Source organism: Taudactylus pleione, unplaced genomic scaffold (genome assembly GCF_031769625.1).
Source record: "Taudactylus pleione unplaced genomic scaffold, aTauple2 ptg000609l, whole genome shotgun sequence".
Taxonomy (NCBI): domain Eukaryota; kingdom Metazoa; phylum Chordata; class Amphibia; order Anura; family Myobatrachidae; genus Taudactylus; species Taudactylus pleione.
In genome coordinates, this window is record NW_028285011.1 from 317,511 (window position 1) to 332,896 (window position 15,386).

General features: G+C 46.8%; 1 protein-coding gene across 5 annotated transcripts in view; it reads left to right on the forward strand.

The window, feature by feature from the left end:
• Window positions 1-15,386, forward strand: part of HERC2 (HECT and RLD domain containing E3 ubiquitin protein ligase 2) — a 268,507-nt gene that overhangs the window by 128,118 nt on the left and 125,003 nt on the right. For all 5 annotated transcript variants that reach the window (XM_088454087.1, XM_088454088.1, XM_088454089.1 and 2 more), the window contains exons 37-41: window positions 1,225-1,417; window positions 4,868-5,050; window positions 5,230-5,414; window positions 7,414-7,561; window positions 7,635-7,831. In XM_088454087.1, the coding sequence (XP_088310213.1) occupies window positions 1,225-1,417; window positions 4,868-5,050; window positions 5,230-5,414; window positions 7,414-7,561; window positions 7,635-7,831 (906 nt within the window). The remainder of the gene's footprint in view (window positions 1-1,224; window positions 1,418-4,867; window positions 5,051-5,229; window positions 5,415-7,413; window positions 7,562-7,634; window positions 7,832-15,386) is intronic.

The following is a 15,386-nucleotide window of genomic DNA, read 5'->3' on the forward strand; positions in this document are numbered from 1 at the left end:
GCCTGGGCTTGTGAGTAATTTGCTTTACCCAGAGTCATCCCTGTGCCCCCTATGGAATCGAAGAAAGACTTGTCTCCCTCTTTGGATACAGCTGAAAATAGATATTGTCCCAAAAAGTCAATTCGATTTATCTATACATTTTGTAAATAGTACACATACATTTTGTAAAACTAGAACCTCCCTATGTGTTGGTGACACTCTTGGGTCACCACCCCAAACAGCATTTGTTTGAATTATTTGGGGTTAATATAACTGTTGTCTGAACACAGAGAATGGTGCTCCTTAACCTGCCCTGGATGACTGTCTAAGTGAAATGACCACAGCAGAAAAAAAAACTACCTGTGTGGTGTATAAAGCACCCCAAGCAGACAGACAAATAGAAACTCAACAGCAACAAAAACCTTACCCTCAGTAATGGGGTATAGAGGAGCAAAGGTGCCAAAGTCCTAATAGAGGTCCTGTGTCATATGGTACATTGGAGGAGATGTAAGAAGCGCCGAAGCGGTATTAGCGCATGTTATGTGCGCTGATGCCGCTTCTCCCCGATGTATGATCGGGGGGTTTGGTGGTGTCATTATCGGCGCTGCTATCTACAAGATCAAGCGCCGATAGCCTGGGCCATGTATGAACGGTCAAATCTCTTGACCGTTCTGCCCACTGTAGCTGTCGCTATCGACCGCTACAGCCTGGCGTTCCCTATCCCCGCAGCAGGGATAGCGCTGTCCCTGCTGCGGTGGCTGCGGCTCCAGGGCTGCACGTGGGATCTCGCGATACTTGTGAGATCCCGCGCATGCTCAGTGGAGCCGGCTGGGACTGAGACACAGCGCATCAGCACTAGGCTGATGCTCTGTGTACTCAGGCAGGGATCGCCAGAAGGGGGAGTTAACGCTCCCCCCTCTCCGGCCGATGAGATTGTTCATACATGTCATTGTTAGTGCTTCCTGCTTCACCTTGGTAAAGAGGCGAAGCAGGAAGCGATATAGCGGCACTTAACGTACCGTTATAATACAGCTACCCCTGTGTTCCTTGGATGAACGAGAGAGAATGTTGACTTTCTGTCACCATAAGCATATGTGCATAGGTATGGTGCGTGCTTGATATTCTTAGCTTGGCTGTACTGTCTAATCAAGGGAGTAAAATGTTCAATGGTTTATTGTCTTCTGAATAATCAATGCTTACTTGTTTACTTACGCTAAATACCCTCTCTTGCTTTGTTTTCTGAAGGATGGCCCACCTCCAGGATTAGGCCGTGTAATTGGAGAACTAGGAGAGGATGGCTGGATTAGAGTTCAATGGGATACAGGCAGCACAAATTCCTACAGAATGGGGAAAGAAGGGAAATATGATCTGAAACTGACAGAACCCCCACCTGCTGCTCAGCCCATGGCAGATGACTCTGACACAGAGGATGATTCAGGTCAGTCTTTGTGCTTCCACCCTCCCCCATATCTTTCTTTCTTGTTGTATGTGTCTTTTATTTGATTGCGCATATATTTTTGGTTTGGCTGGATTTGTACCAGCAAATCTGCAATTCCTTCTTCATTGCCATAGGGGACACGGGGACAACGCTGGGTATATAGCTGTGCAGAAGGACTGGGCACCAAACCGTTAACTACTTTGGCATCAGGGCACCCAGCCTTCTTCTCCCCTATACCCTGCTCCCAGGCAGGCCAATTTAAGTTTGGTGCTATTACAGGGGGCTGCTTATGTAGCTTTAATTTTTATTTCTTTTATTTAAAATTTATTTTGTTTTGAGTGAGCAGCTGCCACTCCACCAACCCCCAGTGCTGGTGGCCATGCTGCTGGCACTCGGATCATCGTCTTCGGCTGGGACCTCCACAAGTGCAGAGGACCGCAGCTGGACGTCGGGGGAGCAGGTAAGGCGGGTCTCTGACAAGCAGGTAGCCTGGTTGCCCATACCACCGGTAGACCTCCTGGGCACATAGGTATCGGGGGGCACTATTATAGTATCGGCCCTTTGCCATGGGGGCGTCTTGTCAGAAGGGGGGTGGATGGCTAAGTTGGCTCCTCCCCCAGTCCTTGGAGCGTTTCCTAACGAAGGCTTCCCACTAGAGGGTTTTTCCTCCGCCTCCACCTCCTTTCTGATCCATAAAGACTCTGAGCGGCCATTTTCAGTGCATCACCTGGCTGCAGCTAGTCTCTGGAGAGCTGGGCTCCTGTATTCCTGTATACTTCACTCTCAGGTCAGGTTTATACAGTTAAGCTCCTAAAGCCAACTGGGGTTTGGACTTCTGAGCACTCACTGTCCATTATATCTATTTTCCATTGAATGTACTGTGTACTTGTTCTTATTGAAAGGTATTTTCTTTCTTTCCTTCTTCCTGTCAGTTTTTCTGTCCAGTTTAACGCTAAACAGTCTCTCTGTGTATTTGGCACTTGAACCCCTCGCCCTGCTTGCAAAAGGGTTATCTGTTGCAGCTTTTTGTGTGGGGATTGCTTTGGGTTCTACCATGTCTTCCAGAGGCAAAGCACTTAAGGAGGCTCTCTCCCTGTCGCAGGTAAAGTCAGAGCAAGTTGACAATCCTCCCTCCGACTGGGGCCCACCCTGCCATGGTTTTGCAGTCTAATTTGCAGCCACCTGCTTTTGAACCGCCATGGATGAGTTCCTTCTCCCAGTCAGTTCAGGGTTTGGTGTAGTTGTCCGCCTCCTCCCAGCAGATGCTGGAGAAAGACTGTGCTTCCAAAAGCTGACCATCCAGACGGGAAAGTGCTACCCCTCAGTCTGCTTATGCTTCGGACTCTTAAGTTTTCTCAGACCTTGAGGAGATGAGGTCTCCACATCTGAAGCAACAGACCCGCTCTGTCCAGGATGAATCCAGGTAGATGTAGCGGGCTTGATTAAGGCAGTTAAACTGGTCCTGCAAATCGAGGACCAGGAATGTGACCCGGTTTTCCGAGCAGCGTCACAAATGGGAGTCTCCTCCTCCGGTTGACATGCATATTGTCCACCTAGTTAAGAACTGTACCATTCTTATCCATAATATGGCTTCCCTTAAGGATCCGTCGGGTAGGAAGTTGGAAATCTTCCTTAAGGCTATTTATTTCCATGCAGGTGATATCGCACATGCGGCTATGGCTTCCGCTTGATTTGCTAAGGCCATCGGGAATTAGACGGACGCCCTAGGAGAGGGCCTCTCCTCTGGTACTCCCAGGAACCAGTTATTATTCCTAGTGGCACATATTAAGGAGGCTGCCTTCTATCTGCATGAGGCAGCCATTGACACTAGTATCCTGACCTCCATAATGCCATTTTCCTCCATTGCGGCTAGGAGAGCCCTCTGGCTTAGTTCCTGGAATACTGACTTTGATTCTAAGAAGGCTATGGAGGCTCTTCCTTATTCTGGGGACATTATTTTTGGTCAGGAATTGGAACAGATTATTGCCACTGTGGCGGAATCCAAGACAGCGTTTCTACCTTCTGTGGCGGCCCCAAGGTCAGGAGCGTCTAACTTTCACTCCTTTTGCCTGAAAGGAAAGGCCAGGTGCCATTCTTTCTCCAGGTACCAGGTTTCTTCCTCCAAAGGCTCCAAGCCCTGAAGCAAACAATCCTGGGTTGCCAGATGTCCCTTTACAAAGTTTGTTGACAAGCCTGCGGCCAGATGGAGTGGGCCTCCACCTTGGGGGACCCCAGCTTGGGAGGCCGGTTTCTGTTTTTCTCCGAGACCTGGCTGGCGACCACATTCGGACGCCTGGGTACTGGAGGTGGTTTTTCAGGGCTCTGACCTTCTAAAGGTGTCCTCCGGCCTGGTTCTTTTCCACATGCCTTCCAGTGGGTTAGGAAAAGCAAAAGCTCTGCTGGAATCCATTCACCCCCTTCTGGCCTCCAAGGTAATTATTCCAGTACTCAAGGCTCAGAGAGGCATGGGCTTCTATGCCAACCTCTTATTGGTTCAGAAGTCGAATGGGTCCTTTTGGCCAACACTCAACCTAAAGTCACTCAACAGCTTCTTGCTGGTTCCCAAGTTTTGCATGGAAACTCTGCATTCTATCATTCTGGCGCTGGAACCGGGGGATTTCATGGCCTCCCTGGACATTCTGGATGCTTACTTACATGTTCACCAGCGCTTCCTCTGGTTTGCGGTCTGGGGGGGACCATTCCCAATTTCGGGCTTTGCCATTTGGTCTTTACATGGCTCCTCATGTCTTCAAGTAATGGCAGCTCTTTTATGGCACAGAGGTGTCAGGATTCCTCCTTACCTGGACTATCTTCTTTTCCTGGCCCTGGAGGTCCTCAGGGAACATCTTCATCTGGCAATAGATCTTCTCCAATCTCAAGGGTGGATCATCAATTGGAGAATGTCTTCTGTAGCACTACTTGGGCAGCTCGCCAAGGTGCCTTGGCGGTGCAGCTTTGCAGGGCAGCTATGTGGTCTTCTGTCCACACGTTTATCCGTTTCTATTCTTTTGACACTTGCCTCTGTGGATGCAGCATTTGGGCTGAGAGTTCTCAGTGCAGCTCAGGAGCATCCCCTCCCTTAGGCGAAATGCTTTGGGACGTCCCTGCATTGTCCCTGTGTCCCCTATGGAATTGAAGAAGAAAAGGAGATTTATGTTCTTACATGGTTAAATCCTTTTTTCTGAGTTCCATAGGAGACAGAGGGTGCCCACCCTGGCTTGCAGGGGTTTGTTCTGGGGGGGGGGGTGTATAGGGGAGAAGGAAGTTGGGCAGCACTAGTGTCAAAGAAGTTAACTGTTTGGTGCCCAGTCCTTCTGCACAGCCCTATACCCAGCGTTGTTCCTGTGTCCACTATGGAACTCTTAAGAAATGGATTTAACCAGGTAAGAACATAAACCTCCTTATCTGATGTACGCTATCTATTAGTCTTCCTTTATTTGCCCTTTTTAGAGGGAGAGCAAGTGGACAGAAATATACACCCTACCTCTTTGATGTTGATGAGCACTGTAAATCTCCTCCAGAACCTTTGTCTCTCAGCTGGTGTTAATGCTGAAGTTATGCAGAGTGAAGCAACCAGGACTCTGTGTGGTTTGCTGCGCATGTTAGTGGAAAGTGGCACAATGGACAAAACAAGTGAGTTGAACCTTTCAAGTTTTTATTGCAGATGAACTTTTAGGTTTATAAGAAATGAATAAACATATGTTGTTGCTTAACTACTCACTCTCCCTTGAAGTTCATTATTCTGACAATGTAATTTTTTTTTTTTTTTTTTAAACGAAATGTCTTTTTTTTTTTTCATACCTCCTTTCTAGTTTCTTCAACAAGTAAAGCTGTTTTTAAGGAGCAACACAGGAGCTGGTGCACATTAGGATTTATTCGCAGTGTTGCTGTTATGCCGCAAATGTGCAGTACTCTAAGTATGCCACAATGGATATCCCTGCTAATGAAAATTGTAGAGGGACCAGAATCCTTCACGGCTGCTTCCTTACAGCGTCAGGTATTCTTTACTACTAATTTCACTGACTGCTTTTAAGCTTGTGTTTTGTCAATTGCGTTAGTGTTTGATTTCTTTTATGCAGCCATATGCTTGAATTGATGAAAATAACCAGTCCATGCTTGATCACAGGTGACTTAATTAGTACTTCAGACATTTTGATTTAACGATCTATGCTCAAGATTGGCTATACTTAAAACCTGGACTGCAAGGGGACTTTAAGGGCGGAGTTTGGGCATCGCTACTCTAGATACTGTTTTAGAGTCTGAGACCAAACTTCTCTTAAAGTAGGTCCTTAGGCCAGATGTTTGTTTTAGAATTGGTAGGGTGTTGGTGCTCTAAAAATATCCAGGAAAGGTTCCAGGAGAAGTAACTTTGTTGACTAGAGAGAGGACATCTGAAATTGGATTTTTGGAGAAAGATGAAAACTAGGATGGGGTGGTGTGGACGCTAGTTGAAATTTTTGCACAATCCATTGTTTAACTCTTAAGGTGCCCATCCACTAGCAGACATGAAAACGACTGCACGATTACGACATTGTAATCGTGCAGTCGTTTGTCAGTCTGTGATGAGCCTGCACTGAACGAGCAGTTGTTTAGTGCAGGCTCATCAATCATCTGCAAACATGCTCAACCTGACGTTATCAGGTTGACCAGCATGTTTGCACGATGATAGATGTCTAAACTACCAGCGGGCATGCGCATCGCTGGTTGTTTAAGACCTTTTTTCAAACTATTTGCAAACGATTTATGAACGATTGTTATCGTTCAATCGCTCAACTTAATAATCTAGTGGATGGGCACCTTTTAAGTAGAGCATCAACGATAGATAAGAGCTTAAGTGGGTTTGATGATTTTTCAACTATCTCTAATACCTTATTCTGAATGTGGTCACATAATTAGATCATGATGGGATAAAGGCCCTGATTCAGAGCTGGACGCGCTCTGAATAAGGGCGTTTTTATTTATTTTTTTTTATTTTTTTTAATGGAGCGGCCTCCTGGCCGCTCGCATTGCTGTGGGTTGCCACCCACCGCTAAGGCGAGCAGCCAGGATGATGGTCGCGATGGTCACGACCATTGCGACCATCAGGCTTGCGACGAGACCCTTGTGGTAGGGTCTTGTGGCCGCAAGCCCCAGAGAACTTTCGGCTCAAACAGAGCCTGAATCTCTCCCACTGACATCATTTGTGATGTCAGTGGAGCCGCCCCCAAACGGTAGGCGTTCTCATGGGAACGCCTCCCTCTGGGCAGCCAACCCCCCCGGCCCGCCCACCAAAGGGGGCGTGCTGTCACTCAACATCGACAGCACGCCCCCTTTGGTGCGAGACCCGGAGCGACGGATTGCCCGTTGCTATCCGGGACTCACGCATGCGCACGACGGAGCCGGCTCCGTTGTGCGCATGCCCTCTGGGCCACCATCGACCCGGTTGCGAGCGCTCAGTGCTTGCGACCGGGTGTGAATCAGGCCCAAAGTTCTAAAATTTGGAAAACATTTGGATGTTCTACCTGTTGGAAAGTTGAATATAACGGTGGCATGGAGCAGTTTTGACAAGTCAAGTGATTAAAAGAGATTTGTTTTTTAACTAGTGTATTCTAGGATGAAAGGATTGTGTGGTGTCTATTTTTAATCGGTAGAAATGTTAACCTATGGAAGAAACATTTGTACAGATTTGATCATGTTTACAGGTAGTTGCAAGTGTGAGTTGACATCTTTTGAGAGTATTAAGATTGGGTTAATTTGTGTCGTTATCTGCACCAATATTCTGCTCTTGGATTTGCTGGATATGGTTACAGATTTTTGTTGTCTCTCTTGCATATCCTTTCAGAGCTTCCTCACTAGTGCTAGTATTTGTCCAAATAAAGCCAATTATTCTGTACATCAAAGCCTTTAATGTTTCCTGCTTGAATATGTTTAGTCATACTTATTTGTAAGAGCATTTGTTTATTCATACTTGTATTCTTTTATAGCCCTACTTAAAATTTTATTTTACTGTTGCCTAGATTCTTGCTATTCGGTTGTTACAAGCAGTCCTTCCTTCATGGGACAAAAATGAAAGATCAGGGGACATGAAAGTTCTTGTTGAAAAGCTCTTTGGATTTTTGGGCAGCCTGCTCAGCACTTGCTCTTCAGACATACCCCTTCTTAGAGGTAAGTAGTTCACATAATTACTAGAGCACTGCATTGCAGACATTTATAGGTTGTAATCGTACTGTTTCTCTAGAATCCACTTTAAGGAGGAGAAAAGCTCGACCACAGGCATCCTTGACTGCAACTCACAGCAGCACTTTAGCAGAGGAGATTGTAGCATTACTACGTACTCTTCATTCGTTGAATCAATGGAATAATCTCATCAACAAGTACATTAATTCCCAGCTAAGCTCTGTTACTAGAATTTTCGAAGGAAAACGCTTTGATATGGTAGGTAGTAAATTATGAAATAAAGTAAAAATATGTATACTAAATTTAACAGTATAAACATGAAAAATCTGTTGTAGCAGACAGGCATACGTTAATAACACTGATGCACTGAAAACTACGTGGAGTGGAATACAAATTGTGTTCCACATTTATAAACTCTGACATTTATTGTAAATACTTTCCCCTTCCACTAACACGCCTGTAGCACTTGTTTATGGTTTTCATGAAGTTCCTTGTCACATCCATTTCCAGTCTACTAAATAATGGGAGTTTTATACTTCCGTTAAATCCTTTTTACTGAATTCATTGTTGGACACTGGGAAATGGTCATAGGGAGTTCTTTAAGTATTTGGCATTCTAAAATATTTTCTATAGGGGTCTCCAATATATTTCTAACAAAGTGGGAGAAACTACATCACTTTTGAAAAACAAAAATATATTTCTTCTTCAGGGTCCATAGGGTCCACAGCATGCACTGGTCCTCCTCCCTATATACCCCGCCTCGAGCCACAGGCATTCAGTATTTTTATTTGGTGCTCGGCAAGTATCAAGACGCAACTGTTTTAACAGCTGGACTGCCTAGGGCTTTTTCTTTTATGATTTAACTTAGTTTTTTGAACTTCTGAGTCGAGCTGTACTAAGCGCCGAATAGGACGCAGGTATTGCGACTCAATCTACCTCCGCAGATGCCGAAATGCCAGTACCGCTGAATGCCCTGGGGATTCGGTGGGCCCTCAGTGAGGCTTAGCTAGCGGTGTTGCTGGGGTCCGGACTGCGATCGGATTCATAGAAATGGCAGGTAAGCGATTCCTCGTGAGGGGAATCGTGTGCGACGCAGTCCAGGCCTCTGGTGTAGGAGACGCACCAGAGGCAGCTGCGGCTGAAGGCCTCGTGTAACGTGTACTCACTAAGGCGGCCGGGGCCATATAGTCTGTCGCCGGGATGGGTAGTAGACTCACTAGAGCGGACTAGTTAGCATCTACTACTGTGAGGCCAGCGTACCTGTGCTGTCAAAAACTCAGCTATGGGGAGATAGGCACTCCCCCGACCTAGACGCAACTTCTGGTTACAGATTCCTGCCTCTGGGTTGCTACTTCTGAGCACCCTGGACATACAGGATGCATAGCTGCATGTTCCGATTGCACGATCCCACCAAAGATTTCTAACATTGGCAGTAGATCAGCAACATTACCAATTTCAGGCTCTACCTTTCGGGCTGGCCACAGTCTCTCGTGTATTTACCAAGATAATGGCAGTGATGGCGGCTCATCTCAGACGACAAGGGGTCAGGGTACTGCCATATTTGGACAACCTCCTGATATATTACCACAATCGCAGAAGTTGTTACAATGTCATCTGCAGATGACCATTGTCTGCTTACAAGAGCATGGCTGGATAATAAATTGGAAAAAGTTCTCTCTCTCTCTTTTTACAACTCAGCGGATAGGTAACTTGGGGGCACTGCTGGACTCTCTGGGCCAGAGGATTCTCCTACCAGAGGACAAGATTGCGGCACTACAGTCCCATGTGTGCAGTCTACTCTGCAAACAGTGTGCCCATGCCCCTGGCAATGCAGGTGCTGGGCTCCATGGTATCCACATTCGATATTGTGGTGTATGCCCAGTTCCACTCCAGGTCCCTGCAGCAAGGGATTCTGGGTGTCATTCAGACCCGCTCGCGAGGGAAGTTCGCTCGCAAGCGGGTCGATGTTTGGCGCATGCGCGAGACCCGGCGAGCGACGAGAAATACGTCGCTCGGGGTCTCGCACCAAAGGGGGCGTGCTGTCGATGGTGACTGACAGCACGCCCCCTTTGGTGGGCGTGCCGGGGACGTGGCGGCCAGACGGAGGCGTTCCCATGGGAACGACTACCGTCTGAGTCCGGCCCCACTGACATCAGTAATGATGTCAGTGGGAGTGACTTTGGCTCTGATAGAGCCAAAAGCACTCCTGGGCTTGCGGCAGCGAGACCCTACCGCAGGGTCTCGTCGCAAGCCCGATGGTCTTTGACCATCGCGACCATCATCATGGACGCTCGCATAAGCTGTGGGTGGTAACCCACAGCTATGCGAGCGTCCATGAGGATGCTCCAAAAACAGGTAGGAGGGCCCTGATTCAGAGCGAGCTCTCTGGTCAGAGCGTTCAGCTCTGAATCAGGCCCTCTGTCTCATTGGGATGGTCAGTATTATCAGATAGTCTCAGATAATCCGCATTTCGCCAGAGGTTTGGCTCTTCCTCGCTTGGTGGCTGGAGACGACTCATTTAGACAAGGGTCACCCATTATGGATCCCAAATTGGGTTCTCCTCCCCACAGACTGAAGTCTTCAAGGATGGTGCGCGGTGACAGGTCATCACATTTTTTTCTTGGAAGATGGACAGCTCAGGAAGGTCACCTGCCCATAAACATTTTGGAGCCTCGCGCAGTGCACAAGGCGCGCATTCTGGCACAGGACCTCCTTCAGGGCAGGCCGGTCCAGATTCAGTTTGACATTGCAACCACAGTGGCCTACATCAACCATCAGGGAGGCATACTTAGTTCGGCAACCATGAGGAAAGTGGTGAACATTCTGGTTTGGGCAGAACACCATCTTTCTGCAATCTCGGCAATATTTATTCCAGGAGTCCTCAACTGGGAAGCGGATTTCCTAAGTCGTCAGGACATACATGCCGGAGAATGGGCTTTCCATCCGGACGTCTTTCAGTTCCTGGTGGACAAGTGGGGACTACCGGAAGTAGATCTCATGGCATCACAGCACAACCACAAGGTCCTCAGGTATGGGTCCAGGACAAGAGACCCCTCAGCCGCCTTCGTGGACGCTCTGGTGGTGAGATGGGATTTCAGGTTGCCATACCTGTGTCCTCCAATCTCCCTCCTACCAAGAGTCCTCAGAAAATTCAAGCAAGAGGGCGGCAGGGTGATACTAATAGCCCTGGCTTGGCCCAGGCGACATTGGTTCACAGATCTGACCTGTCAATCCATAGACAATCCACTTCCTCTTCAGCCAGATTTGCTAGGGCATGGTCCCTGCCTACATCCTGACCTACCTCGTCTGGCTTTGACAGCGTGGCTCTTGAGTCTTCCGTCTTAAAGGCCAAGGGTTTTTCTACTTCTATGATTCAGACGATGCTCAGGGCAAGAAACCCTTCCTCTGCCCGCATGTATTACAGAATTTGGCATATATTTTTCAATGGTGTTGCCACAGAAAGTACGACCCTAAAGTTTTCAGGGTCTCCCGAGTTCTTGCTTTTCTCCAGGGTGTACTAGACCTCTGTCTCCACCTGGCTACCTTGAGAGTTCAGGTTTCTGCTTTGTCAGTTTTGTTCCAGCGCAGAATCTCTCCCCTGCCGGATGTTAGAAGGGTGTTCTCTGCCTTCAACCTCAGTTTGTGCCTCCGGTGGCACCGTGGGATTTATCCTTGGTTCTCAGGGCTCTCCAGGCTCCTCCTTTTGAGCCCTTGGATACAGTGGACCTCAAATACTTTACAGCAAAGACACTTTTTCTTCTCGCTATCTCTTCAGCTCGCAGAGTGTCAGATTTGGCAGCTCTTCCATGTCGCTCCCCATATTTGATTTTTCACAAGTATAAAGCTGTCTTCCGTACTTGGGCGGTCCTGTTTTCATATCAAATGAAGAAATTGTAGTCCCAGCCTTTCAGTCTTCAGACCTTTTCTAAAGGTGAAGCTTCCCTGGATGTGCTTGGAGCCCTTTGTATCTACGTGGATCATACTAACTCCATCAGGAAATCAGATGCGCCTTTTGTGTTATATGGTTTTCACAAGTGAGGCTGGCCAGCTACCAAGCAGACTCTGGCTCACTGGCTGCGTGTGACTATTTCCCTCGTTTATACACAGGCTGATCTTCCTGTTTCTAGCACATTTGACTCGGTCTGTGGGACCATCATGGGCGTTTAGACATGGCACCTTTTTTTTTTGTGCAAGGGGGCCACCTGGTCTTCTGTCCACACTTTCATAAAATTTTATGCATTTGATACTTTTGACTCCCAGGATGCTTCCTTAGGGCGGCGGATTCTCCTTTCTGCTGAGGAGCGTCCCCACCCTTAAGGGAACTGCTTTAGGACATCCCCAAGGTAGTTCCTGTGGACCCAATGGACCCTGAAGAAAAAATAAGAGTTATGGTAGACTTACCTTTGTTAACTCTTTTTTTTTTTTTTTTTTTTTTTTCTTCGAGGTCCACAGGGCGCCCACCTTGACGCACCTGGCCTCAGTTTGGGATCTGTTCCTTCTTGTCACTGATTCCCTCATCTTTGTGAGTGTTTCTAGTGTAAGTGGTACTCCCTTCTCCACTTTCCTGCCATTTAGGCTGGTTTACAAACTGAATGCATGTGGCTGGGGGCGAGGTATATATGGAGAAGGACCAGTGCATTCTGGGAGCTGAAGCTTTGTCTGTTTGGTGCCTGAATCTCTACAACCACATACCACCAAGGTAGTTCCTGTAGACCCTATGGACCTCGAAGAAAGAGTTAAAGGTAAGTCTGCCATAACTCTTATTTTTTCAACCAGGAACTTTTTATGGCTGTGACTGACCCCATCTTTCCACAATCTGCTAGAAGTTCTCAGATTGATTACACTCCAGTGAATGCAGAACATACCTGCTGTGATAAACACTGCTGATTTATCATGGGACGTTTTTGTCTGCAACCTACTGCAATTGTAAATCAAACAGCAGACCAGAAAAGCAAGCCTCTGTATAGGAACCACATATGATTTCTAACCATTTATTACCCAACAGTGAGACTGTCACCACTGCCACTCTGCAATACACCTGTAGCAAGGATGGAGACATGCATTGAGCAAGAGACTATCCAGAGGTTGTGGTATATTTTGTCGAAATTAATCATGTTAACACCGATGAAATGTTGTCATGATTAGAATGTTGACAAAACATAGCGGGGTCGGTGGTGTAATCCTGATGATTTTCAGCGGATTGATGAGTGCTTCCAGCTGTGACTATTGCTAACCCTAACCTCTATCTGACCCTCCCCTCCCGCAGGGTAACACTAACTCTCCGTTCCCTTCATAATGTCCACATGAACATGTCACATTAACATGTCGACATTCTGCAGATGTTGATATTTTTAATGTCGACTTTTCCACAATGTTGACATTTTGCAGTGCCGACATGTTCAATGTAAATATCAACATTGTGATTACATCCCCTGTCAAGATAAGTAGTAAATGTATCACCCCTTTAGACCTCAAAAGTTACCAAAACTCTCACAATATTTGAAAATCCATGAATTTGCCGCAGGAATAAAACTTTGGGTCTCATTCAGACCCGCTCGCAAGCGGGTCGATGGTTGGGCCCTGCGCACGCGCCGCGTGCGCACGCCCCGGAGCGCGAGAGAAATTCTCTCACTCCGGGGCTCGCTACAAAAGGGGCGGCTGTCGATGTTGATCGACAGCTCGCCCTGTTTTGTAGGCGTGGTGGGGGGGTGACCAGACAAATGGAGGCGTTACTGAAGGAACGCCTGCCATTTGTAGGCGGCCCTACTGACCTCACCAGTGACGTCAGTAGGGTGCTTCCTGCTCTGTTAGAGCAGGTAGCTGCCTGGGGCTTGCAGTAGACGAGACCCTACCACAAGGGTCTTGTCGCAAGCCCCGATGGTCGTGATGGTCTTGACCATCGCGACCATCAACCTGGCCGCTCGCTAAAGCTGTGGGTGGTCACCCACAGCTTAGCGAACAGCCAGGAGGCCGGCTCTTTACAAAGAAGTGGCCGCCCTCATTCAGAGCAAGCGCTCGCATTTTGTGAGCAGCTCTGAATGAGGTCCTTTAAGCCCAGAATTGAACATTTTGGAACCAAACTGCAAATCTGTAATATGCAAGTAAAAATTCTTAATGTCCATAGAGACCATAAACTCGTTCCGTTCTGTGCTATTGATGATGATTCTTGGGGATTCCTTTTTGATCCCGTCCACTTGAACTTTAATTGCCCTGAGCTTTATGATGGACAGAAAGTGATCATTTGTGATTTAAACCAAGAAAAGATTTTAATAAAACCACATTTTCTTGCACTCTGTAAATACTTGGACATTGTGGAAAAGTAGCATATGGGCATCTACCATTATTTCAGGGTGAGATAATTGCCCCTCATGGAGCATCTTTTTTGAGAGTTTTATTTTTGAACAAGCCTGTTGCCCTCTTTACTATCCCCACAAAGAGCAGTAAATTGTTCTGTGGCTGGCCCTCTTAACAGCAAAAAAGATAGTAAACTTCCCACTGTAGATTGGGTTCCTAGTCTTATCTGTTGCCTGACTGCTAGTGATATCCATCTTCGGGCTAAATAAGACACCCCCTGATGAAAAGTAAAGATCCCAGACTTGTGTTGAACTCTGTATTTGTGTTCAAAGCCATGAGCCGGGACATCTTCTGTGTATTCAGGTCATCCTGATTATTTTCTGCGATCACTCTTGGTGAACCTGACGTTAAGCGTTTATTTTATCATTTTTCTTTAACCTTGTTGACCCCAACTGAAGCTAAACTGAGTCTTCGATGAGCCTAAGCTGCTACTTAAATTGGTTTGAAATTGATCTTAAGTTCATACCATCCTTGACTGTAGCATTCAGGATAGTAGTGGCAATAGTTTAGAATCATCCATCTCTGATGGGTTCTCCTGTTTCCCTGTAGCCTATCTAGGTCCGGGATATATCGTCTGTAATCTGTGTCTAATTGAAATTTCTGATCAGTTTAAACTTTGTAAGGTATCGACAACTGTTAAATTGCAGAGAAAAAGGTAGTGAGGCAACTTTTTTTTCTTTCATCCTGTCAGGCACCTCTGGCTACTCGTTGTCTTGGATGTGTAACCCCTTGCACCCTACCTGCACTAACTGATCTATGCACTAAGCCTTGAAGAGAGATAGAGAATGGACATAAAGTACCAACTAATAAACTCCTAGAGACAGTACTAAGAAGGGCAACTAAAATGGTGCATGGCTTATTGCACAGAACTTACCCGGAAAGACTAAAAGATCTTATGTATAGTTTGGAACAGAGAAGGGAAAAAGGAGACATGATAGAAACTTTCAAATACATCAAGGGTTTTAACAAGGTACAGGAGGGGAAGTATTCTTCAAAGGAAGAGATGTACAAGATCACGAGTACATGCACTGAAACTGGAGGGAGGTAGGCTCTGTGGAAACTTGAGGAAACATTACTTCACAGAAAGGGTAGTGGATAAGTGGAATAGCCTCCCATCAGAGGTGGTTGAAGCGAAGATGGTGGAACAATTTAAACATGCTAGGGATAGGCATAAGAATATCCTTAAGATAGACCTAAGGAGCAAATAGTGTTGAATTTGCCAAAAGGATAAATGAAAAGGGGCAGACTAGATGGACCAAGCGGTTCTTATCTGCCGTCAAATTCTATGTTTGTATGTAACTGTCACTTTACCGGCTGTGTTCCAAAAATGACAGGAGCTGATTGGTACTTTGGCCCTCATTCAGAGCCGTACGCTCTGAGCAGAGCGCACGCTCTGAATGAGGGCCGCCCTCCATAACAATGGAGCGTCCTCCTGGACGCTCGTATAGCTGTGGGTCAC